Source organism: Chelon labrosus, assembly GCF_963514085.1.
Source record: "Chelon labrosus genome assembly, chromosome: 11".
NCBI lineage: Eukaryota > Metazoa > Chordata > Actinopteri > Mugiliformes > Mugilidae > Chelon > Chelon labrosus.
This window is the reverse complement of record NC_140344.1, coordinates 28,561,274-28,587,106: the sequence shown is the minus strand read 5'-3', so window position 1 is coordinate 28,587,106 and position 25,833 is coordinate 28,561,274. Positions and strand designations below refer to the sequence as shown.

Genomic DNA, 25,833 nt, shown 5'->3' with positions numbered 1-25,833 from the left:
TGGATTTTACTTAGAGATGCATTAATGTGTTGATCATATCAGTGAAGGTGGAGCTGGTTTAAATACTGACAGGTAGTTTGACTACAGTCTCATGTTCTAATTTTAAAAATATGTATTTTATTTTATAATCTGAGTCGGCAAATTAACTAAAAGCCCTGTTCACACGGGACTAGTTTTACCTGAGGACGTCCTGTGATTCAGAAATGACCCCCTACGCCTGTGTTTCATGTGGCGCATTTACACGAGATAAACAAACTTTGTGTTTTACTCTGATTTACTATCCATAGTTCTGTCTCTACTACTTTCCACTTCGCTCCTCTGGGCGTCAGAGGACATTTTACATTTTCTGACAGCTTCAGTTATTTTGCAAATTCTAATGGATAATAAAAAATATATTTTTGTGACTATTTATCCCGGTTAAGAAATTACCAACAGCATTTAAACCAGCCCCACCTGCCCCAACACATTAATGCAGGACTTAAAGATTTCATCCGTCTAAATGAGTGAACGAGCGACATCACCACTTTGCAGCCTAACGTCTGTCCAGACTTTGATTTACAGCACATCCCTCATGATTCTTGACTGAAGAGGCAAAAAAAAAGATGAGAATCAAACGGAAGTCTTGCCCCCCCCCCCCCCCCCCCCCGCCCGGATTAGTTTTATCACAGGACCTCTGTGTTAGGAGAAACAGGGGAGGTAATTTTTACTTTACAAATTATGGATATGGCCAATTCACATGGGATTAAGATCACAGACGACCTCTGAGATTATTACAAATTATCAGAGGTCCCCAGGTAAAACTAGTCCTATGTGAATAGGGCTAAAGATGTCAAAAAGTGTAAAGGTATAAAATATAGGATATTAACTTAAGACATGAAGTGGAGTGGAATCTGTGTTTGGAGAAATAAGAGCGTTTTTTTTGTTTTTTTTTTTATTTTACAAAGGAAAACGAAGGAAAAGACAACGCTTTTCAAAAGGTTAGGTGAATTTGTCATTAAGTTTCTTCAGAACTATACAGTAAAATGACTTTAAATATCGTCCAGTAATTGTCACAGTCACTGTGAACGAGACCACAGACGACCTCTGACATTAGAGGTCCTCAGATAAAACTGGTCCCGTGCGAATAGTGAAACTAAAAACCAGAAACTGCTCCTATACATCTGTACACTATTCCCAGGACCCTGGGTGTATAAGGCCCGGTCATCACAGCTGTACACGGGGCGTCCTGAAAGCAGAGTCAAGCGCTCCCCCCTCCCCTTGTTGTTGTCATCACCTTGAGCTCGTAACACCCAGCGGCGCCTCCACCCAGAGGAGCTATGGGACGGACAGGAAGTCTAATTCTAGACCACTTCCTGCATGACATTCCTGACCTGAGCTGCCTTCCTGCCAGACTCTCTCTGTATGTATAGCAGATCTATGGCTCCAGCGGCCACTTTTAAATTCCCTTAATGAATATATGCAAGAAGAAGAGGAGGAGAGGCAGTGAAGCACAGACTTAACGTCCCATTTGAATCTGTTTTTGTTTTTTTTTAGTAGTAATTTCACTTTTTATTGGTACCTTCCGTCAGGTGCATAGAACGAGAGTTCACATCAACAACATTTATAACAAAGTGACAGACTGATAGGTGGAAATACACGGATAAAGAACAGAACATCAGACAGAACAGACCACATTCATCGTAGCAGCGCGACCACCGTCCCATTCCTTCACCTCACCGTTGTTCCCGTCCGTAAAACATGGGTTTGTTTAGATATATATATATATATAAATGTAATTATAAGAGTTTATATATGTGCAGTAACTCAAATTATACGCTTCATGGCACTGGGAAGGACGCACAACCCAAACAAAAAGGCACAAACTAGAGATCATGTAACATCTCAGGCCTGATGTGAAGTAATTTTTGATATTTTTACACATTCTTCACCTCTTTCAACGATTTAATTCATGGTGCAGGATTTTTCTGCGTTACTTGACTTAATGGCTAGTAATTAATCACTGCAAAGTCAAAATATCTGTCGCTTCAGTGGAGGAACATCTCCACTAACGTCCACCCTGAAGGCATCGACTCTGTCCCTGATCAAACGTAAGCAGACTCCCATCCAACACTAACTAGCGCTCATTCTACATTTTCAATAACTTGTAGTGTTTTTCAAATACAATCCTAGATTAGTTTAACATTTCCTTCTCCCTTTACATTTATTAGTTCACCTACATAAATGTGTTGATCCTTCCAGTTTTTAACAAAACAAGAAAATAAAAATAGACGTGTAAATCAAACATATCTCCCGAAAATAAATGGGTTTCATTTGGCTCTGGATCTAAACCCTGACCTTCATCGATTGTGATTGCTACAGTATGCTCTCCCTCAGATTGCCGCCGCTGCTGCTGGACGTGTTCGACTGCTGACTCTCTGTCGGGGTTTGGTTCCACGTGTGAAAGTCCAAAAGAGCTTGGTTGAGCTTCTCCATCCAGTCCAGTCTGTCCTGCTTGGTGTCGGCAGAAAACCAGCACCTGGAATAAAACGCAAGAGTTAGACCAGCTTGACTCAACCCAACCAGTAATGTCACAAAAGGCGTTTCCCACCAACCTTGGGACAACAACACATGGCTAGTGCCAAGAAGAAGAAGAAAAAAACCCAAAAAGAAGTAAGAAGAAACCAAGAAGGAAGAAGACAGAAGAAGAAACCGAGAAAAAAGAAGAAACCGAGGACAAAGCAGAAACTAAAGAAGAAACCAAGAAGATGACGAAGAAAAAACAGAGAAGAAGAATCCAAGAAGAAGGAAGAAGACGGAATTAGAAGAAGAAACCAAGAAAAAAAAGAAGAAACCAAGAAGAAGACAACGAAGAAAAAACTGAGAAAAATAAGAAACCGAGAAGGAAGAAGAAACTGAGGACAAAGCTGAAACCAAAAAATAAAAGAAGAAACAAAGAAGAAAAAATGAGAAGAAGAAACCGAGAAGAAGAAAGAAGAAGACATCAAGAAGTAAGAAGATGTAAGAAGAAGAAGAAACCAAGAAGGAAGAAGAAACCAATAAGATGGAGGACAAAGAAGAAACCGAGAAGGAAGAAGAAACTGAGGACAAAGCAGAAACCAAAAGAAGAAACCAAGAAGAAGGAAGACGGAAGAAGATATCAAGAAGGAAGAAGATGGAATTAGAAGAAGAAACCAAGAAAAAAAAAGGAAGAAACCAAGAAGAAGACAACGAAGAAAAAACTGACAAAAATAAGAAAACAAGAAGTAAGAAGATGTAAGAAGAAGAAGAAACCAATAAGATAGAGGACAAAAAAGTTACAGAGAAGGAAGAAGAAACCGAGAAGATGAAGAAAAAAATGAGAAGAAGAAACCGTGAAGAAGTAAGAAGACGGAATTAGAAGAAGAAACCAAGAAGAAGACAATGAAGAAAAAACTGAGAAAAATAAGAAAAGAAGAAGAAGAAGAAGATTCACATGACTGAACATGTCTGACTTCATTTTCCAGAGTAGAACTCCACCACAAAGCATTCAGACAGCGGTTAGTAAATAGTGGATGTTTGGTGAGGTGGTAGCAGAGAGATGATGATTTTGTTTATTTAGGATCAGATCAGCGATTGGCCGATCCTCAACAACTAGTAATGTCCCTAAAGGTGTTCCCCATCAGCTGTCAAAAGTCAAAACGCCCACTATGACATCATCAGTTGGGCGCAGCCTGAACAACAACATGTTTCATACTCACTGTCAACACAAGTGGCAGATACACTCACTAGGTTCACTAGGTACACTAGATCTGCTCTAAATATTATCTTAATGAAGATTTAAGATGTTTCTTGTCATATGCACAGTAAAAACATCAACAGCAGTTTAGACCATAAAATTAAATTATTACTTTGCTACTAAAAAAAAATAAAAAGTGAGGGAGTGTATTGCTCCAAAGTCAAACAACAAATCTGTTTTTACAGGCGACTACTTTCATTGATTAGGTCTCAGTACTGTTAAATGCTCCAGTGAAGCAAAGTGAACCAGCATCCAACCAAATATAATCCAATCACTGACCAATGAAAATGTCTGAGCGCCGTGAAAACAAACTGAAGCTCTGAATTAAACCTTGAAAGACATATAATGTATTTGTCACCTCGCACGTCATCTACTTCCCAAAAGATCTCATTTTTCAGGGCGTTGGGAGTTTTTCGTCAAACTTACTTGGCCATGACGTCCTGGCTGTGGTCCTGCTGCTGCTGCTGCTGCTGCTGCTGCTGCTGCTGCTGCTGCTGAGGGAGGACGTTCACCAGCTCAAAGGTGAAAGGTCGAGCACACGAGTCCCTCTTGACGGGCCTGACACACCGACTTTTGGAGCTGGACAGAGACAGGCTGCCCTCTGCTTCCTGGGAATTAAAATAAAAAAAAAAAAACAGCGACCAAATTACTACTTGGACGCTTTTGTTTTTCTCTCTTTTCTGTTGCAGGGATTTCAATAAAAGTAAAATCCAGCATAAGCTGCTCAGTTCCAGTCGCCAGTGTTTTGAGTACGCAGAGTAACTCAACACAGCTGATTGGAGTTTTAAAGCGGGGAAAGACCAAAACGACTTCCAAGAACTGCCGGAAATGGAACACGGTGGCTGCGTCTGAGCCAAAAAAGTTGCACACTTCAACACAAAGACGACAGGCGACGGCCAGGCGGCACATACATCCTGCGTCTGCATATAAAACTAGGAAATGGAAAGAGCTACAATTAGCTTGGAGGCTAGGAAGCTAGGAAGAGCTATTATTAGCTGGTAGGCTAGGAAGAGCTTCAGACTTCTCCTGAATCATGCTGATTAGTTGTTCTACAGTTTATTCATTCTAGATGATCATGTTGTTGATGAAAAAGGAGAAGAGACTTCTGTCTGCTCTCTGGATTTCATTTCAATTACAGGGGACCCAACAGAAAAACTAGTTTGACAAACACAGATAGCCCGACCTCAGCTTGGCGTGTCCCTACTTTTTGTGGCGTAGTTACAAAACTAGTTGGCAGATGTGTTTTTTTTGGTCTGTCCATACCTTGGTTTCTTTGTCATTCGGGTGGTTCCAGTAGTACATGCTGCATCCCTCCAGGACGAAAAATCGACGATGCCACACCCCAAATCCACTGATCAACTCAAACATCGTCTGGGAACAAAAAACCAAAACGAAGCAATGAAATATTTGCAAACACTCTCATTCTCATTTGTTTCTGAATAATAAAAGTATTGAAAGAACACTTGAATAGATGAACGCATGTATTTTAGTTTAACTAAAGGATTTTAGATGCAATGCTTATGCAACGGAGGCTTTATTTTTTAAACTTTGATTTTTTTGTGTGAATTCAGAGAAATTTTCCTTCTCTGGACAAACATCATCCTGCAGTGTGAAGCTCTATAAACATCCAGAACATGTAACCTTGACCACAAATGACATAACCTGAATCTGCTCTGTGATCATAGTTGTGTAAAAGAATAAAATCTGACCAGGAAGCCTTGGTGCTGGACGTTGGAGTGACCCTGGCTCTCCAGTCGCAGGTAGATGTTGCCCTCTAGAGGTGAGAGAAAAGGCACCTACGAAGAAGAGGAAGAGGACAAAATAAACTCATCTGTTCTGTGTCCAGTTGTGGTCGCTTTCACCTCCTCAATGAACAGTAATGAGCAGGAATCACTGTGGTTAAGCATTTTATGGAGTTAAATCTCCACGTTTTGAAGTAAATAAATTTTGTCTTTGATTAGTGATATTAAATGAGAAAGAGTTTAACTTTCAGGAGTTAAAAATATGAAAGCAGAGTTTAGTTTTTGCAGAGCAGAAGAAGGAAACGCTGAGAGGTAAAGAGACGGTGGAGAAGTGGTGGCAGGGTGGTGAAATAAAAGAGTGAAACCTTTTCCTGAAATTCATCTCCCAGCAGCCTCCTGATTTTCCCTTCAAGTTTCATCTGAGTGGAGGAAGACAAGACATGTTACATCACCAGTGAGTCCACCCACACCTAGACACGTGTGGTAGAACATATGAAACGGTGCAGAGTGGTGTAAAGTGATGCTCTGTGCTCAGGGTTGGAGAAATAAAAAACAAGACATTGGTTCAAAGAAACTAAATGAAGACAAAGGGATATAAATGATCCTGACATGTTTCCATCAGGTTCCATTGGTGCCAAGTGAAATATAACCACTACTATCTGTAATGGATCTCTACTGCTGTTTCAGAACAACAAACATCATGCGCCTCCAGCCAGCACTTGAGATCGGATCACAGTTTTGTGCCCTGTATGTAAATTAACTCTGACATCATTTGAGCCGGGGCAGACTACGTTAACAGCAGCTGTCTCTAATGGCTTTCTACTGTTGTTTCAGAACCACGAACAGCGCTGTTTTATGTGTGTGCATCATGACTTAGGCACAAGCTTATTTACTGGTTTCGCCCTGACTTTTCTCCCAGAGAACTGCTGCTCACTGGATATTTTCTCTTCTTTAGAACCAGCCCGTTCGTGTCACGTTCAAAGTCATTTGTCGTCTCATCTTGTCCACGTCTACATACCTAAATGCACTGGGTTGCTGCCATGTGATTGGCTGATATATGAGATATTTGCATTAATGAGCAGGTGAGCAAGTGTACCTAATAAGATGGCCAGTGGTCATTCACCAAACTATTCTGTTTTCAGGTAGAACCATTGGCCGACTGAATCACAGCCACGTAAAGAAAATAAAAACATTTTGGCTAACACCATAAATTACCTTATCCAGAGGGAACTTGCTGCGTCCCAGAGAGGCCAAGGTGATCTTATGGGAGCCCACCAGACAAAAGTTACTGGAGCGACGAGGGTTGAGAGCAGGAAGAGCAGCAGCAGCTGGAGGAGAAAGAAAGATTCAGAAGGCAAAGGCAGAGATGGCAACCAGGATTCAAGTTATTTTTTGGTATTTTGAGTTTGCTTTTAAAACCAGAAAAAAAAAAAAAAAAAGACTGGAAGAACTACTGTTATCTGATTTTTATTTTTAAACAAAAGTAGGAAGCAGTCTCCATGGAGACCAGTGGTGTAGGTCTCTCTACCTTGAGCCAGAAAGTCTAAAATTACATCTGAATATTGTTCCAGAGTCACATCCGTGCTCCGCTTAAACCAACAAATAAGATTGTACCAAGTTAATTCAGCATGAGTCCTTCATATTCCAGTTACCATCATACCCCCAAAAATATTAATAATAAAGTTAACTTACACGTCAGACTGTTACTGGATCTCTGTAGAAAACAAAATAAACAGTTTTAGGTGAAAAACACACGTTATAGTTTGAATTTGAGCATGAGATGATAATAACCAGATACTTACTGTGATTGTGTTGAGAAGTTTTCTTGGTGTGACCTGATTATGTGGAGACAGCATGAATAAATTAATGTTGCGGCTGATAAATACACATTGGGTCATAATTTGGAAGGAGGAAGATCGTACACCTACCCGTGACTTGGTGGAGGCCCGGTCCACGCTGCAGTTATTACCCGAAGTGTGGGACTAGATGGGAACAAAAACAGACACAACAATACGTTTAAATTGTTGTTGGTTGATTGATCACGTTATTCTTTCTGCAGTAAAACTAATTTAACATCAGTTGACATCTTGTGTGTTTGTATTTAAGATCCTACAGATCATGTTCTCACCAGGCTGTAGACCTCCACATCGATCTCAAAGGTTGAGCGAATATCCCTCCTAAAGTATCAAGGACACAAAGGACGCAGTTCAGTGTGTTTTTCCAAAACAAGAAAGCAAAATCCATCTGGAGAATCCCAAGAAATGCAGCTTACAGAGTGACAGACGTGGGGAAGGAGATGGTGTCTCCGTTCTGAGCGTCGGCGGCTGTGGCCAGCGGGGTGGCGACGATGTTGCAGGGCCCGTAGCGGATCAGGACGAAGAAGTAGTGACTTGGTCGACCTAAACGGGCAACAAACATGTCTATTAAAGCCAATGTCATTACCGATAACTTCAGAGATGCATCAGCACATTAAGAAGGAATGTCCTGATCAAGTTTTTTTGTTCCCCAATCCGATACCAATCTTTTAATATTCATTATCATCCGATCCAAGTCACGATCTGATCTTAAATATCAAAAATTATCTAGAGTTGGTCTCCTGTAGCTTCCTAAAGTCTGTCCTTGTCTTCCTTGTCTTCTCCTAGAGTTGGTCTCCTGTAGCTTCCTAAAGTCTATCCTTGTCTTCCTTGTCTTCTCCTAGAGTTGGTCTCCTGTGTCTTCCTAAAGTCTGTCCTTGTCTTCCTTGTCTTCTCCTAGAGTTGGTCTCCTGTGTCTTCCTAAAGTCTGTCCTTGTCTTCCTTGTCTTCTCCTAGAGTTGGTCTCCTGTAGCTTCCTAAAGTCTGTCCTTGTCTTCCTTGTCTTCCCCTAGAGTTGGTCTCCTGTAGCTTCCTAAAGTCTGTCCTTGTCTTCCTTGTCTTCTCCTAGAGTTGGTCTCCTGTAGCTTCCTAAAGTCTGTCCTTGTCTTCCTTGTCTTCTCCTAGAGTTGGTCTCCTTTAGCGTCCTAAAGTCTGTCCTAGTCTTCCTTATCTTCTCCTAGAGTTGGTCTCCTGTAGCTTCCTAAAGTCTGTCCTTGTCTTCCTTGTCTTCTCCTAGAGTTGGTCTCCTGTAGCGTCCTAAAGTCTGTCCTTGTCTTCTCCTAGAGTTGGTCTCCTGTAGCTTCCTAAAGTCTGTCCTTGTCTTCCTTGTCTTCTCCTAGAGTTGGTCTCCTGTAGCTTCCTAAAGTCTGTCCTTGTCTTCCTTGTCTTCTCCTAGAGTTGGTCTCCTGTGTCTTCCTAAAGTCTGTCCTTGTCTTCCTTGTCTTCTCCTAGAGTTGGTCTCCTGTAGCGTCCTAAAGTCTGTCCTTGTCTTCCTTGTCTTCTCCTAGAGTTGGTCTCCTGTGTCTTCCTAAAGTCTGTCCTTGTCTTCCTTGTCTTCTCCTAGAGTTGGTCTCCTGTGTCTTCCTAAAGTCTGTCCTTGTCTTCCTTGTCTTCTCCTAGAGTGGACTGGATTCAGTCCAATAAATCTTTCAGTCAAAGTTAATGTAGTGTGGAGAGGGTAGCTGGTACCTTGTGTTCTCTACTCCAGAAATGTTCTGGTCATCCAACGCTGCCATAAACTCCCTAACCCTCTCTGGAAGATGTTTCTCCTTGACGCTGTCTCCAGGAAACTTTTCTCTTCTTTTAAACGTTCAGTGTTTGTTGTTGTTCTGTTTAGATGATCAACTACTACCACATTACACTAGTTACTTATTTGTTTAGTCACACGATTCTTCTTCTTCTTAGTTTTGACGCCAACCACCATTAAAAGCAGAAGAAGACGTTTTAACCCTGTAGTGACGTGGTTTTGGTTTATGTCAGATCTAAACCAAATAACTACAAAAGATCAGACTCGACTGAAACCCAAAATCAATTTTAAAATGCCTGGATCGACCCCTATATCGATCGGGACATCCCTAACGTTAAGTATGAGACAATTAAAAACATAAAAATGTGTCCTCGATGTGTTACCTGCACGGCCGTGTGAGGAGCAGACAAATTCCACCTTGAGAGGCAGCTGGATGTTGGTGATAGCGACGGTTCCTCTGCAGGGCTGCTGGGAAACATACTCCTTATCCTCCACCGCTGCCTCTCCAGACTCGGAGCTCCTCTCCTCCCTCAGTCTGGCCACCTCTGCCAGCAGGGCCGAGCGTTTCTCACCTGAAAACAGACAAATAAACCGTAAAGTAGTGATGTTTATTTAATACAAATCTAACACAGATCAGAGTGTGAACGTGGTTTATGATCTATTAAACGCCCCGTGTTGAACGTACAGGAGACCAGCAGCAGTTTCTCAGCTTCAGCCTCCTCCAGCGATCCTCGGCCGTGGTCCTCATCGGTGCAGCAGCTGAGAGCCTGAAGGGTTTGGTTGATCACGGTCTGCAGCTTCACCGCTTCTTCATTGAGAGCCTGGACAGAGACAGCACCAGCACCATGGGTTAATATTAATATTTGAACTAGATTAACTTCAAAAGATGTCAGGGTAATCTTTTCTAGAAGCAATCATAATCTTTCTATTAATATGTAGACTCCAGCAACCACTTAAAAGAGATTTCTGAAACCTTTGTTCTGAACTGAATGATTTCACTGTTTTCTCCCCCTTTCATATTTGATATATGATCAAATAAGGACTAGATGGACAAGAACAGGTTGAATCTCTTGATGAAATCTATTATTATTATCACTATCACCGACTATTATTCTATTCTTTGGGGTAGAACTGGTCTACTCTTGTTTGGAAGGAGAAAAAAAAGCAGTGAAACAGAAACCAGAATGTAGAAAAAAAGTGAACATCTTCAATTGACTGAATGGGTAAAGATTTATTCTCAACACACCGCGATTTTCTCCTTGGTGTTGACAGACGGTTGAGGCTTAGACGTCTCTGCAGCTCGTCTCTGAACCCCAGGGGTGACGCTCTGAATGGTGGGAGGCTTATTCTGTCTCTGTGTGCGGTAGGCGTCGATGCTGGAGAACAGAAAATAAACAACATTAAATCATCATATATTCAAATTGTGATATATTATTAGACAGAGCTGCTGCTCGCTCTGTATATTTTAACTGTTTAGTTTATGAGATGCTATTTTTTAAGTCAGGCTTTTGAGAAAATATTTTTAAGCGTGTGATGGTCAGATGGTAGAGACAGAATAGAACTCAGGGGTTTATTTTTGTTTGGGGAAGTTTCTGAGTCATTGGTTGATTGAATCTGTCTGGTTCTTTTGTTTCAATTCACCTCCGCAAAAACAGAAACAAGGGCATCAAGATTAATAACATGCTAATGCAAAGTCGGTTTATCACAAGGAGAAGGAGGAGGAGAAGGAGGAGGAGGAAGGAGAAGGAAGGAGGAGGAAGAAGAAGAAATAGGAGGATGAGAAAGAAAGAGGAGGAAGAAGAAGAAGGAGGAGGACGAAGAGGAAGGAGGACAGGAAGAAAAAGGAAAAAGAAGAAGGAAGAGGATGAGGAGAAAGAAGAAGGTGAAAAAGTAGGAGGAGGATGAGAAAGGAGGAGGAGGATGGGGCGGAGAAAGAAAAAGAAGGAGGATGAGAAAGAAAAATGAGGAGGATGAGGGTGAGGATGAGAAGAAAGAGGAGGAAGAAGCAGATGGAAGAGAAAGAAGAAGAAGGAAGGAGGAGGACGAGGAGAAGGAGAAAGACAATGGAGGAGGAGGAGGAAGGACGAGGAAGAAGGAGAAGAAGGAGGAGGAAGAAGAAGTAGGATGAGAAAGAAAGAGGAGGAGGAGGAGGAAGAAGAAGGAGGAGGAGAAAGAAGGAGAAAGAGGAGGAGGAAGAAGAAGGAGGAGGAGAAAGAAGGAGGAGGAGGAGGAAGAGGAAAGAGAACAGGAAGAACAAGGAAAAAGAAGAAGGAGGAGGATAAGGAGAAAGAAAAAGAAGGAGGATGAGGGTGAGGATGAGAAGAAAGAGGAGGAAGAAGCAGATGGAGGAGAACGAAGAAGAAGGAGGAGGACGAGGAGAAGGAGAAAGACGATGGAGGAGGAGGAGGAAGAAGATGGAGAAGGAGGATGCCTGGATTGGGACATCCCTAATAAAGACACTTTATCTTTATCTACGTCAGTAATTGTGATTTTATTTCAACCAGGTTGTTTTAGTTCCTGCTCTTCTCTTGGCTGATTGAACCATGTGACAGATAAACAGTAAACCCCATCAGGCTTTAATTACCTGTAGAGAGGAGCAGATTCAGGTGGAGGAGTGCTGCTCTCTTCTGGAGTCAGGAGCAAAGATGGAGGATTGGACTCCTGACTCGCTGCCAGTCGCTGTTGGTTGAATATTCGCACAGATGTTATAAAACCTATTTTATTTTTTAAAATAAATCAAACCAAAAAAGTTAAATGTGCCTGGGTATGAATGACTCTCACCAGCGGGGTAACCACAGCCTCCACAGACTTGCTGAGAGGAGACAGGATGCCACAGGGAGGAAACGTCAGCAGCTCATCTCCGTTGTTTTCCAGCTTCTTACTCTCATCACACTCTTCCTCCTCTTCTTCTTTGACCTCTTCATCCTCTTCACTTTTCTCCTTCTCTGACTCCGTATCCATCTTGTCTTTGTCTCCGGAGCAGACGCCGATGCCGCTGTCACGATCCTCGGCGTCGTCGTCATTGTCCCGTCTCTCCTCCTCTATCCTTCCGGCACACTCCAGCACCTCCTCGAACATCTGGTCGATCATCTCGGCCGTGTTGGTCTCGTCGTGAGAGCCCAGTTCAGCATCTGAGAGAAAGAAACGTTACAAATGCATTAAACCTGAATCTTTCTGATGGGTTTCCTGCAGGAGAAGTGGATCAAATAAATAAACCCCACGACAGATGACCACCAAAGTGTTTACGCTCGGTTTCTGCAGGTTTGGAAGAAAATGTGACTAAACCCAGTGTCTTCATTCCACCAGTGATCAGTGTCTCCTCTCCACCCAGATGTTTCGTGTCATCCCAGGTGCTCTCATCTTCAGACTGGTCTCACCTGACAGACTTGACTCCGTGGCCTCAGACAGTGTTGGGCTATCGATGAGCTCAGGCTCCAGGATGAAGGTGACTTTCTTTGAGCTCTCTCCTCCCTCTGCCTTGTCACTTACTTCTAAAATGTCCTGCTTTCTCTCTCCTGAATCTCGGCCCACCTCCGGGTACTCAGCTGAACTCTGAGCGCCGTCGGTGACATCGGATAAATCCACCTGAGCATCTTCATTATTTCCCTCGAGGTTTGAATCTGTGCCGGCCGACTCTAGATCCATGTCTTCTTCTGGGACGACAGTCTGGCTCTCGTTTGACCGATCAAATACATCCTCATTACGAGGGCTTCCTTCCATCCCTTTCTGTTCTTGTTTTATTGTGAAAACATCTGTTTCTCCTGTGGGTATTTCATCCTGACATACTTCAGAAAACCCTGTGTTCCCTTGGTCTCTGTTGAACGTAGACTTGTCATCTAAAAGACTTTCATCCTCTTCTGGTTGAGGTTTCTCATCTTCTTGTATTTCAGAAACACCAGCAACTTCATCAGAGACATCAGCAGGTGAAGAACATCCACCGTCCCGGATGTCAGCAGGTTCTTTAAGGTGAATAAAGTCGCCTCCTTCCGTTTCATCCACTCTGCTTGAAGCTCCTTCCTCCTCTTTAATACACATCTCTTGGTCCTTACATGTCTTGCCTTCAGGATATCTCCACATCTTCAACTCTTCATCTGTCGAAGGCTCTATCTCCCCTTCGCTATATGAAGACGAGTCAATCTTTTCATATTCTTCTAAGGAACACGACTCAGACCTGTCCTCTTCACTTATGTTTGAAACCTCACTCTTTTGTTTTGACTCTTCTGGAAAAGTTTCTTCTAAGAAACTCTGCTCGTCGGCCGTGGGCAGCTCTGACACATTCTGATCCTCGCTGAAAGCTGCTCTGGAGAAACTATGGTCCTCGCTAAAAGACAACTGCAGTACAGTCTTTGGTTGCTGGGAGTCTGAAGCCTTGTGCTCCTTCTCCTCCCCGACTCCTTCACCATGAGCAGCTTTTATTTCCTGTCCTTCGTTTGAGCTTTTATGCTCCACAGATGCTGCAGGAGCTTCACCTGTTGAAAGAGGAGTCTTAAATCTTATCACCAGATAATCAAGCTTGAGAGTTGATAAACTACAGAGTAGATACGGGAAATGATCTTATTTATCTAATTCTTTAAATTTCAGTAGCTGATCTTGTCGTTTCCAATCAAAGTAGAACTAAAATTCTCTCTATCCCCACCTGGTCACCGTGCTCAGACTCATGCTGCTTCTGATCAAAAACAAACGTGTGTCCACTTTGTAGTCGTAGTAGGATTCGTTCTTTTGGCAGCTTAGATGCTGCAGAGCCGTGTTTTTTGTTCATGGCAAACCTAGAATAAAAAACTACCAAAGATCGTGTTTGAATGAAGCCTGATCCTGATCAGAAGCCCCAATACCGATCACCGGGTACCGATTAGGACATCCAGGTCCTGCTGTCTCTTGGCAGATTAACCCGTGTGAAAGGTTTCAAATTACATAAATACAAAGCGAGTTGGACTGATAGGAACCCTGTCAACAATAATAATAACATCAGGACATCAGTTCCTGATTCATGCGTTTACACAAGCTTTAGTTCGTCTTCAGCTGATTTAATTCAACAACTATGGAAAGAAAATGTGTGGATTTGATTAATAGATTCTGTGTTAAGTTGACGCAGAAGCTACGGCGACAGAGCAGACTCCTACCCAGACTAGGGCTGGGCGATTAGTTGAATTTCGATTTTGGCTTCCCTCGATCATGAAAACAAGATAATCGCAATAAAACGATCATTCTGTCTTGTGTGGTAAATGCAGCGAACCCCTCCATCTCCACCTGTGCACTCCGCCCTGGCCCGCCCCCGCCTGGAAATGTTCGCTTTCAGCCACGACAGTGCGTATTGCCAGTGGGTGTTTGGGAAGAAAAAATAAAAAAAGTGTAGAAGATGCTTTTGGTCCGTCAGAACGGTAAAGCAAATTCTGTGGTGTGGAAACACTTCGGTTTTGAGGAGTCTGACTCGGAACAAGATATGTCAAGCGAGTAGGGTTGACAACCGTCCCTTGACAAACGGAATCGTCCCGTATTTAGAAACAAAAGTACGCGTCCCGTATTGAGCTGAAACAGGACGCACTTTGTCCCATATCACCGTGAGAATCAAAACTAGTGTGTAAAATGCAAATGAATAACAGGACGCTTTATATGAACATTTATGGTAAACTTATTCCCAGGCGAATTTTGTATTAAAAATAAATTGTTGAATAATAATTTGTTTTCCATGTGTTCATGTCACTCAAAAATATGCATCTAATTCAATTCAGGTTCGAGTCAAATAGTTAAAAAATAATTTCACACACATATAAGGGCTAAAAAAAAAATCACCACACCAGAAAGGGTGAACCCAATCGAGTCGGCCGGTTCTGCCAATGAGGTGTCCCTTACTTATTTTTCAGGGCGTTGGTAACCCTACACGCAACCGTGTCTGCACCTGAAGGGAACACGACCAATTTATTTAACCTAGGGCTGGGCGATAAAACGATAACGATATATGTCGCGATAGACACGTGATCGATATCAATAGAAAATACGTTCGATAGAATGTTCGATAATTTAACTCGAACTCCGTTAGAAAAAAATAGGAAGAAAACCCCGAGCCAGAATCTGCAAGTCATTCTGGGGGATGTAGGCAGAGGAAGGGCTTTAGCCTCTCGACCTATCACGGCCCAGCTAAGCCAGGTTGGTGGCATCAACAACAAAAAAAAGAACGGCGTGGAGTGAAAGGAGAATATGTGACAGCGTGAGAGGAAATTGTAGATAAAAAAGGAAAGGTCACGTCACCAGTTTGGCAATATTTTGGTTATTTTAAGTCTGACAAGAGTCAGACCGATGTTGTCTGCTAACTTGGTGGCAAGTGAGCATATTAATTGTCTCTTGTCTCTTGATTAGTAGTCGGTTAAGTTTCGTTTATCTGCCGGCCGAGTGAGTGGCTGCTGACTCGGTTAAGGGATCCACGAGCAGCCGTTATGAGTCGGTTAAGTTTCGTTTCTCTGCGTATTGTGCTTAAGTGAGTGAGCGTCTGAGTGTCTTAGTTTGCAGGTTAGATGAGCCGAATCCTTTTTTCCACCGCTACTGAATATGAATTAAAAATGAATGAAAATTAAATGCTATTGAATATGTCATTGTTATCATTTTAAAAAAATTAAAGTGACGGGTAAAAATGTGTTATGACGGGATTTTTATGAACCTGTCAGTCAAAGTGACAGACAACGAAAAAGTCTAGCGCAACATCTGATCTGGAGGAACACGGCAGCAGAGCCATACGACAAAACATCAAAGATATATAAAGAAATAACGGATGCAGTTCAGCACAGTTGAGAAGTCTGGGTAGAAGGTTAAAAAACGAATCAATAATTATCGATATCGACTGATATGAAACACTTATATCGTGATACATTTTTCAGCCATATCGCCCAGCCCTAATTACACCATAGTTAGAGTTGTTGTTGTTGTTTTTTTTTTTTTATAAAATGGTAAAGACGAGTAATTCTGTTTCAGTATGTAGTACTTCAAGTCTGGGGTAGTATTTATTTTTTATTTTTAAATATTATTGAATTTGTTTTATCAAAATATTTTTCTCTTATTTGTATTTTTCTTGTTTTTCAGTTCAAACTTACCGTGTTAGAAGGAAAAACCAGAGTTAAAAGTTCAATAAATGCTTGTTCTCAAATCAACGGGTAATCGTCTTTAATAATCGTGATTATGATTTTTGCCCTAACCCAGACCCTAGCGCCATAACTGACGTGCACCTCCCCAGAAATGTAACTACGCATCGCCGCAAGAGCTGCGATTGGTCCTCTTCGCAGTTGTGCGTTTCTGCTTTTGTATTTCAGACTGCTTCTCCATCTCCTCCATTTTCTAAGTGATTGTTTTGGATCAATAAAGATGGAACACATGGAGGAAAGGTTAACTGAGGAGGTTCAGAGATACAAACATTTGTACGACTCGTCTTCGGCGACATTACGGCGAACGTTTCAGTCGCCATTGTTGAAAGTGAGGCAGGAAGTGGAAACAAAACTTAACCCGACTGCTAAAAAAAAAAAAAATAAAAGACGACTAGAGGTTGGGTGGCGTTGTTACAGAGCGAGGCCGGACGGTGTCTGTGTCCTGCAGTCGTCTGTGGCCTTACCTGTGATATTTACAGAAGTCTTCTCTGCACCTGATGAAGGAGCATCGGTGAGGCTGCCATCTTTCATCTCAGCATCACCGTGAACCTGCTGGACGTTCAAGAACAACAAGACAAGGATGTAAGAAAAAAAAAAAAAAGTAGTGAAAGGTCCATGTTAGCAACTGAAAGCAGAAAAAATAAAAAGAAAGAACAAAAAATATCTAATATTGATTATAATAAAAAGTAAAACCACCTCTATATGCAGTATACCAAGAAACCAGTGACATGAATCACTCAGATGCCTGACAGAGATAAGATAGTGATCTTAACCAGGTGAGAAAAATAAAAAGTCCACAATGACACAACAGATTCCACCCTCGTGTTTCACTTAACAGCCCCTGTCCTCCTATAAACCACACCGCAGACTGAGGCAGAGGTACTAAACCACGGAAATGAGGGGAAATTCACTTTCCCACTGCCTACATTTTTGAGAGTCACATAAAACACCAGACAGTGCACAGTGTTTTTTTTTTAAATTATTGTTTAATCACTGACTCACGTCCCAGGTCGGTTTGGGAGGCCACTGATGTCTCCTGTTAGATCTATGAGCCCAGGAGAAGGAGGGAGATGAGGAGCAAGCCGGGCTCCTTCCCTGCCAACGTTTATACAAAATGACATTTAAAGAAAAAACAACTCAAACGATTTAGAAAGAAGTTAAACTATGAAGACACGCAGAGACTGAATAATGGTTGAATGAATGAGTTAAACTCCAGGTTCACACCTGGACCTGTTTAACCTGGACACTAGAGACCAGATCAGTGAGGATGGATGTTAATGACGGTCTGAATCTGGGCCTTTTTTAACATTTGTGAAACTAATGGTGACCCAAGTATGAAACTGTCTCCTATACAAAAATAATTATAATTTATTATTTTTTAATCAATACAACTGATTGTTTTTAAACTCGCCTGTATTGAGGAATCAGAGCTGCTTCTTTTCAGCCAGGCGTTCTCACTGATTGGCTGGAAAGGCAGCTGGTTCAACTCCTGCTCCCGTTCCTGATCAGTAAAAACAATCAGGTTAGTTTTGGCTGAACAGCAGCCGACAGTAATTTAAGTTTAAAAACAATTAACAAAGACCCACTGAGGAGTATTTGATAAATAATCCATGTCATATCTACAGTCTTTTAAGTTCTCCTCCTAAGTACATGTTTTTATTTCAGTGATAAATGCTGGTGAACCAACCTGCCGCATACGGGACGCCTGCTTGGAGCTGGGCGTTGTCGTGCCCTGGAGTTTCTCATGAATGTTGCTCACAAAGTCGGAGCGGGTCCGAGGGCAGGGGTCGGCGTGGCTCGGCGTGGTGCTGGGGCTCAGCTGGAAGACCGGCGCTTTGAAACGCTCCATACGCTGATTGAATTCTCTCTCACCTTAAAGACAGAAAACACATTTGTGGAGAAGGACTTTTATAACTCACAACTGCAGGAATATTATTTGATCTTTAAGGCGGTGCAGACAAGGAACCATAAAAATCACAGACTTGCATCTTCTCATCTGAAATTAGGTTGAGGTGGTATTCCAAATATCCATCCCCATGGCAGTGTTAGCCTAGCCTAGCTTAGCATGTGTTTAAACCAATCTAGAGAGAGAAATACTCTGCACACAACTGGATAGTCCAATTAGAGCCCTTTTACGTCTCCTATACTTAAACATTGTACATTCACTGCACATCCCTGTTGAAATTCTGAAGCTCTATTATTTAAAACCACATTAAAATATTGTTTTTCTTGCTGTAAATGCTTTAGTTTCTTCTTTTGTCATGGTTTTACAAACATATGAAACCAAGGGCATGGTAAATCTGTGACTGACTTGAATTCCTCTGTAAGTATAGTGTATTGACTTCAGTCTATTTGTGCGTTCACATGCATTCCTCACCGAGCAGAGGCTCCATGAAGCCCTTGTCATGGAGGCTGACTGATGGGCTGTCGCCTCCGGGATCCGAGACGCACCGCTGGGTTGGAGGAGCTCCTCCTAAAAAACAACAGTAATCATTCAGCTCCCACAGCGTCACTCTGGCACAGATCGCTCAACAGCTTGACAAAGTGTCTAAGCTCATCTTGAATGCGGCTAATCCAGCTTGACTTTTGATCCGTCGTGACATGCCACAATCTTAAACGGCACAAACTAAATACAGAGTAGCACACTTTTTCACACAGAACTGCAATGATTTAGAAGATTATGGCGTTTGGGTTTTGCTGAATCCATATACAGTTTGTCAAGTGGATGGACACAATGACAGTAATTACCCTCTCGTCTCTGGGTGAGCTGCTGGACTCGTGACCGGACCGAGGGAACCATCGGCGTGTCTGGTTTCGCCTGCAGCTCAGCCAGACGTCCAGAGTGAGAGGACGGCTCAGGACTACGGTTCTCCTGACCGGCCGTCTCCAGACGCCGCCGCTTCTGGCCATTGTTGTTCTCTGAGACGTCGGATTGAAAAAACAGTTACAAACATAAACAAGAGCAAAGGCAGATAAATATGTGCATATTCCGTATTCATAGAGACATGACAGACAAACATACCCGGCACTGAGAAGATATTGTCCTCTGAGTCGGACAGAGGCGCTCTCTGTCTCTTCATGTTGACATTGCCTCCGCTTTCTTCATCGGCTTCCATTTTTAGCTGCAGGGACACAGAGACATTACTTCAAGAGGTCAACCGTCACCGTTATTGACAGAAAAACTTCTAACAACAACAAATAATAATAATTGAGAGTTTACCAAGGAGATTAAATAACTAGGAATCTCACAGGTTTTTGTAATTTCTATGATTTCTTGACTCTCTAGGTTAAATTCAGTTCAGTAAAACATCAAATAATGTTTTCTAGTTTACTTCTGTTTTCATTAAAATGTCCAGTGAGCTACAAATCAGGAATTAGACTTTGTGACCTGGAAGATTACGTCACAATATTAAGATAAATTAACACAGAAGTTAAGCTATTCCAAATTATTATGCTAAAAATACCTAAAACTTTAATATTTTACTGTAATTCTTAAGTATTATCATAAAATAGAATGACAACGCCCTGTTTATGAGCGTTAAGTTTAAGCTTGGGTCAACTGAAGCATTCACAGCTAGCTAGTTGCGCTAGCTTGTATGCTAAATAAACAGCGTTTTCTTATTAACGTAGCATAAAATAGCGACCGCTCTGTCATAGTTAGCTAATTTTCTTTAACTCCAAACGTCGACAACCGGTCACTTGACTAGTAAATGTTAAACATTTGCAAGCTAACGTTAGCAACACTGCCACTTGAGCTAGCTCTCTAGCTAGCTCGTTTTGAGCTAACGTCAAGTTTGCAAACTTACCGTTAGCCTAGCTTACAGTTAGCGTCCCGAGCTAAACGTTAGCAACAGCAAACTGTCTCGTAAAGGTCGAGTTTGTTTGCAACTTGTTGTGAGAATCTCTTACCTGAGAAGAAGGAAACTTCAGGTGTAAAACAAGTCAACGCCAACTGACAGCAAACAACAACCTTCGTGTTGTTTCAGAGTTTCAGTCTCCTCCTCCAACTTTGAATTTCAGCGGGTCTTCTGACGTTAGCGCAGCGTTCGGCCTCCGTCCCGCAGATATCCGCTGGGAGCGCCGATCTGGGATCAGTCTTTTTAAATTGCATGCCTGTGGATACACGGCAGGAGGCGGAGTCAAAATCTGATCCCAGGTCAGTACGGCAGGAACGCGAGGCCTCTTTTACCGTAATAGACAAAGAAGACACGCAAACCTAGGTTTCTGCGCAGCTTCCATAAAAACAACTGCACATTAGTCAATTAGACGGTAATAATAATAGATAATACAGTGTTATACGTTGAAATAAACATATTAAATTAATTAATAATAAGTTTAACACTCTATTTGTGCAGTGTGTCACAGTAACCAGTCTCAGTATTGAAATGTACCCCTTTTTCCTTTAATTATTTAAACAAAATGAATTTATTTTGTTTTATTTGATTTTAATTTATTTGTATTATTGTCATGTATGTTGCAATGGTTTATAGCACAGGTGAGCATATTTTAGGCACTATTATGATCCTAAAATGTTTGGCAGCCACTTAATGATAAAAGTTTAAGGCTAACAGTCATAGCAGAAGTATCAGTGTGACTGATTTGTCTTAAATCTCCTCCTCCTGTCTGTCTGACTGTGGATTATTTATGGTTCCAAACTCTTTAGAGATGGTTTTGGAACCTTTTCCAGCCTGATGAGCAACAACCACTCTTTTTCTGAGCTCCTCAGGAAGCTGTACTGCTGCTTCATACTGCTGCTTCATAGCTGCTTCACCTGAGCTTCACACGTCTCCCATCAGGTGAGCAACGCACAAGAAAGACTCCGCTCACCTCCTGACAAACTTCTACAGGTCAGCTACAGAGAGCATCCTGACCTAGTTGCACAGAGGAGGAGGAACAGGAAGGACCTTCGGCGAGGGGTGAGGGCGGCAGAGTGGGCCGCCACTAACCCCCCAACCTCTGAGAGACATCTACACGGGACGGCTCCACAAGAAAGACAGTGACATTTGTAAGGATCACACCCACACTGCACGAAGACAGTTCACCACTCTGCGTTCTGGGAAGACACATCGAGACATTAAATCTAGAACCAAAAAACAGCTTCTACCCTAGAGCCGTTAAATCCCCTCTCCTTCATAGACTGCTGTACAATAACCCCCATATTTATTTATTCCACCTGCACTCAATGCACTATTGATTAATATTGTTTAATGTTTTGTGCAACGGTGTGCTTTTATTGTATACAGTATATTGTATTTATTGTGTATTTTTTATTGCTTCCAAACCAAAGAGCTGCTAAACTTCATTTTGTGGTTTTTCTTATTTTTATTTGTCTGACATTGAGTTCAGCGTAATTTACGAGCCCATCTCTGAATGAAGATTATAACCTAGCTGAGGTGGGCATATTTTCTGCACTATCATGGCTCTAGAATTTAGGAAGCCACTTAATGATAGTTTATTTATTTAAGGATGAAGCTGATGAAAGTTCGAGGGTACAGTCACAGCCGCGGTATTTGTGTGACTCTTAAATCTCCTCCATTTGTTCTGACTGTGGATTATTTGTGGGATCCAAACTCTTTAGAGAGTTTCCTTCTGAATGAAGATTATAAACTAGCTGCTATAGTATACCATATACAAATAAGTATTAAATGAAGTGAAATGCAACAAACAGCGGCCTGGCTGCTTGAATGAAATTTCTGCTTTTGCTGCACCAGGAAAAAAGAAAAAACCCCTTTGAGGTTAAAAACTAAAATCTGATTTTAGATTTAGAACAATATCTAATCACCTGATCTGAATGTAACCGAACACCTGAATGATAAAACATTCATTTCTACATGTCCTTCTAAACGGAGCAGCAGGGTTTAAGAAGATTATTAAAGGAATAAAATAATAAAGAGATTAAACAATACGGTATTAATATTAAAGGGTAACACATGCTCGCCTTGTCTGCTAGCATTTTCATTTTTTTTATTTTCCGTACACTCTCTGTACAGTAATGACCTTTTTTATTTTTTAATCTCATTGACATTTTACATCTGGTCCTGCAAGTTAATGATTTACATGTTTACTTGCTCATAGTAGTATTTATTGATGTGAATAAAGTTTCGTTCTCTGAAGACTCGCGCACAGAGTGGCTGCAGAAATATGCACGAGACAGATCTAAATAGGTCACCGATGCATTTCTGTGAAAGGCTTTCTGATAAGATCTGTGTACATCGTGTTTCACCACACACAACGAACCGAGCCACGTTGAAAAAGTCACGCAGTCGAACCCCGGGGCAGGAAGCAGAAGCCTGGGGCATTTCTTAAGACCTTCTGCTGTTCCATTGTAGTACTGTGTAATTTCCCTACGACTAAACAATGTCCCTTTACCCACTTTTAAAGGACTCGTTCAGCCACATATGAACTTTTACACCTTTCTATTTATAGTTTCATGAAGCATGATTCTAATCAGAACAGTGTCGGGAAAGACAGGAGAATTTTTTAACAAGTATTTTATCAGTAATCTTTTGAAAGTGATTCTGTTCTTATCTTGATTACATGTCTTTTATTTTTCTGCTGGATGGAACAAGTTCATTGTTTTTACTTGGTTTTAAGTTTAGAAAGGATTTTACCGTTAGCTACATGAAACCAGACAGAAATAACTGACTTGATTTGTGCAGAGTTTGAGACTTTTCACTGCAGCGATGACGAGGTGGTCAGTAGAATATTGTAGCAGCTGCTGTCTCTAATGGATCTCTACCTACCGCTGGATCAGAACCATCAACAGCTGCTGGTTGACTTGGAGACATGATCCAGATGCTGGAACAAGATGGAAAGACTCTCACATGTTAAGATCTGATTTATTTATGATGGCAGTTATTTTAGAGAAGGAAGGAAGGAAGGAAGGAAGGGAGGGAGGGAGGGAAGGAAAGAGGGAAGGACAGAGAGGGGAGAGGAATAAGAGAAGGAAGGTAGGAAGGAGAGATTGAATGAATGAATGAGTCCACCAGATCAGTGTTCACACCTGGACCTGTTTAACCTGGACTCTAGAGACCAGATGAGTGTTCACACCTGGGCCTGTTTAACTTGGACTCTAGAGACCAGATCAGTGTTCACACCTGGGCCTGTTCAACCTAGACTCTAGAGACCAGATCAGTGTTCACACCTGGACCTGTTTAACCTGGACTCTAGAGACCAGATCAGTGTTCACACCTGGACCTGTTTAACCTGGACACTACAGACCAGATCAGTGTTCACACCTGGGCCTGTTTAACCTGGACTCTAGAGACCAGATCAGTGTTCACACCTGGACCTGTTTAACCTGGACTCTAGAGACCAGATCAGTGTTCACACCTGGACCTGTTTAACCTGGACACTAGAGACCAGATCAGTGTTCACACCTGGGCCTGTTTAACCTGGACTCTAGAGACCAGATCAGTGTTCACACCTGGACCTGTTTAACCTGGACTCTAGAGACCAGATCAGTGTTCACACCTGGACCTGTTTAACCTGGACGCTAGAGACCAGATCAGTGTTCACACCTGGACCTGTTTAACCTGGACGCTAGAGACCAGATCAGTGTTCACACCTGGACCTGTTTAACCTGGACTCTAGAGACCAGATCAGTGTTCACACCTGGACCTGTTTAACCTGGACGCTAGAGACCAGATCAGTGTTCACACCTGGACCTGTTTAACCTGGACGCTAGAGACCAGATCAGTGTTCACACCTGGACTCTAGAGACCAGATCAGTGATGGTGTTAATGTGAGGCCTCATCACAGTATTCTTGTAGAGGTTCTTATAGATCAAACATCTTTTTTATTTTACATTTCCTCTCACTCTTAGCTGATTTTCACCATAATATAAATGTCTTAATGTATTAACACATTTAATTTAATTTAATTGCACATTGTTCCTAAACTGCTGATGAACAGTTGTCAGTTGTTTGCTTCTTTATTCCCACGTATCAGCCGACGCGGACGCTGTGAATCATTTGATTTATTCTTGGTTTTTAGACTTTTCCATCCAAACTTCCTCCGTGCTCTTGAGTTTCTAGCAGCAGCGTCGTGTAGCGTCCTCACATTCAAACCTTTTAAAACAAAATTCTGATCTTTCAGTCTGGGCTGATTAACATCTACAAGCGTTCAGGAGACGTTCTTCTTTTTTGTTTTGCTCTTCTGCACAGAATCACCACAGCCTGTTTTTCTGGTTCAGATAAAAATCAGTGAGGTTTTTTTTTTTGCTCTTGCACATTTGAGAAGGTTGAAGCTAAACCTCGACCTGTCATGGTTCAACTCAGGGGAGGCTGCAGCTTCATGCAGCAGAAGACTCACTGACAGAGAGCTGTGAGAAAACAGCTCAGATCAGCTTCATCTGCTAAATAATCAGACCACATGGACGCTGGTTTAGTCAGTGTACAGCGGCGGTCAGGACCTGGTGTAAGAAGAGATTAGATGGTTCACGGTGCAGAGTCTGGTGTCAGAGGTCACGTACATCGATGGTACGTCAGACTCTTCATCTACAGACTTTTTGAGATGATTTTATCTCTTAACCACTTCCTCCTGTAGCATTCTGATGGCCTTCTTTTAAAAAGAGGACGTCTCAGAGAGAAGCTGAAGAGTTTGCACATTATTCGTGCATATTTCTAAAAATCTGCAGCAGCCAAACTCAACACAAGGGTTTAAGAAACTGAACCACGTTTCATAAAATGACCTCTGATCATCTGGTTCTTCTGGCAGTGAGACTTTGACTAAAGAACCAAACTGTGACGTCTCGACGACTGGATCAGAACAACAGTAGTAGAGGGACACACAGCAGTTAACATGCTCTACAGTAACAGCACAGAACTGCACGACTAGAAGTAGACAGGAAGGTAGAGGACAAGAGCTCGGCTGAAAGAAGGTAGTCCTGGTTACTTGCTCGTCAGATATCTTGAAAGACTGAGGCACGTATCTGCTGTGGCTCAGTAGGTAGAGCGGGTTGTCCACCAAGTGTCCAAAGTGTCCTTGAGCAAGACACTGAACCCCCAGTTGCTCCCAGTGCTTGGCTATATAAAAGCAAGGCCATTTACCATATCCTGTTAATAAAGACAGATTTATCTGGTTTAATATGGAGGTGTTAATTAATGGAAAATGAATTGATGAGGTGGAGGATGAGAAAGAGGAAGGTGAGGAAATGAGGGGGGAGGAAGAGGAGGAAGAGAGGAAAAAAGAACAAGAGGATGATGAGGGAGGCGTAGAAGAAAATAAAGAGGAAGTAGAGGAGGAGGTCAACGGTGTGTCCAGTGAAGACGGAGAACCAGAGTCAGGGTCCGGGACTAAAGCTAATTGGTTTTGACCCATGTGGTTCTGGTTCTGACAGAACAATCAGAACACTGAGTGGATCTCAGACCAGTCAGGGTCTCCATGTTGACCTCTGACCTCTGATGGAAGATCACACCTGGACCAGGAGACCTGGAGGAACGAGGTTCTGGTTTTAATGTTGTGGTTGAACTGTGAATTTCTTGTTGACGCTACTAAACTGTATTCAGGTCTTTTCCGTTAGTGTCAGAGTTTATCTACTGACACAATCAAAGCTGTGGTGATGACTTCCTGTCACCCACGGCAACAGCAGCATCAACTCTCTGCA

The 25,833-nt window shown here is 42.1% G+C and overlaps 1 protein-coding gene across 2 annotated transcripts; it reads right to left on the bottom strand.

Moving 5' to 3' along the window:
• Nucleotides 1–961: 961 nt before the first annotated feature.
• anln2 (anillin, actin binding protein 2) lies at nucleotides 962–20,497 on the bottom strand. 2 transcript variants are annotated; one of them, XM_084555333.1, is made up of 24 exons: nucleotides 20,136–20,497; nucleotides 19,249–19,348; nucleotides 18,975–19,145; nucleotides 18,604–18,699; nucleotides 17,914–18,098; nucleotides 17,638–17,727; nucleotides 17,229–17,321; nucleotides 16,691–16,778; nucleotides 11,878–12,227; nucleotides 11,681–11,775; nucleotides 10,343–10,472; nucleotides 9,782–9,917; nucleotides 9,480–9,668; nucleotides 7,769–7,895; nucleotides 7,625–7,673; nucleotides 7,425–7,478; nucleotides 7,299–7,331; nucleotides 7,189–7,210; nucleotides 6,712–6,824; nucleotides 5,862–5,915; nucleotides 5,464–5,550; nucleotides 5,018–5,125; nucleotides 4,181–4,362; nucleotides 962–2,515 (listed from the first exon to the last, which is right to left on the bottom strand). In XM_084555333.1, exons 2-24 carry the CDS (start codon nucleotides 19,340–19,342, stop codon nucleotides 2,353–2,355), a joined length of 2,709 nt encoding a protein of 902 aa, XP_084411459.1. In that variant the 5' UTR covers nucleotides 19,343–19,348; nucleotides 20,136–20,497; the 3' UTR covers nucleotides 962–2,352. The 2 variants fall into 2 exon arrangements, with proteins under 2 accessions (XP_084411459.1, XP_084411458.1); XM_084555332.1 differs by lacking the exons at nucleotides 5,862–5,915; nucleotides 17,638–17,727; nucleotides 17,914–18,098; ... (2 more) ...; nucleotides 19,249–19,348; nucleotides 20,136–20,497 and adding an exon at nucleotides 12,474–13,565 and having other exon boundaries at nucleotides 16,691–16,775; nucleotides 17,229–17,393.
• Nucleotides 20,498–25,833: the final 5,336 nt, after the last annotated feature.

Excerpts from the sequence above, each read along its gene's own strand:
- anln2 (XM_084555332.1), bottom strand. The coding sequence starts at position 16,757 with ATGAAAGATGGCAGCCTCACCGATGCTCCTTCATCAGGTGCAGAGAAG. Across the intron at positions 9,918-10,342 it reads ACACCAAGGAGAAAATCGCG|GCTCTCAATGAAGAAGCGGT; the intron begins GTGTGTTGAGAA and ends GTCTCTGTCCAG. Across the intron at positions 6,825-7,188 it reads ATCCAGTAACAGTCTGACGT|CTGCTGCTGCTCTTCCTGCT; the intron begins GTAAGTTAACTT and ends TTTCTCCTCCAG.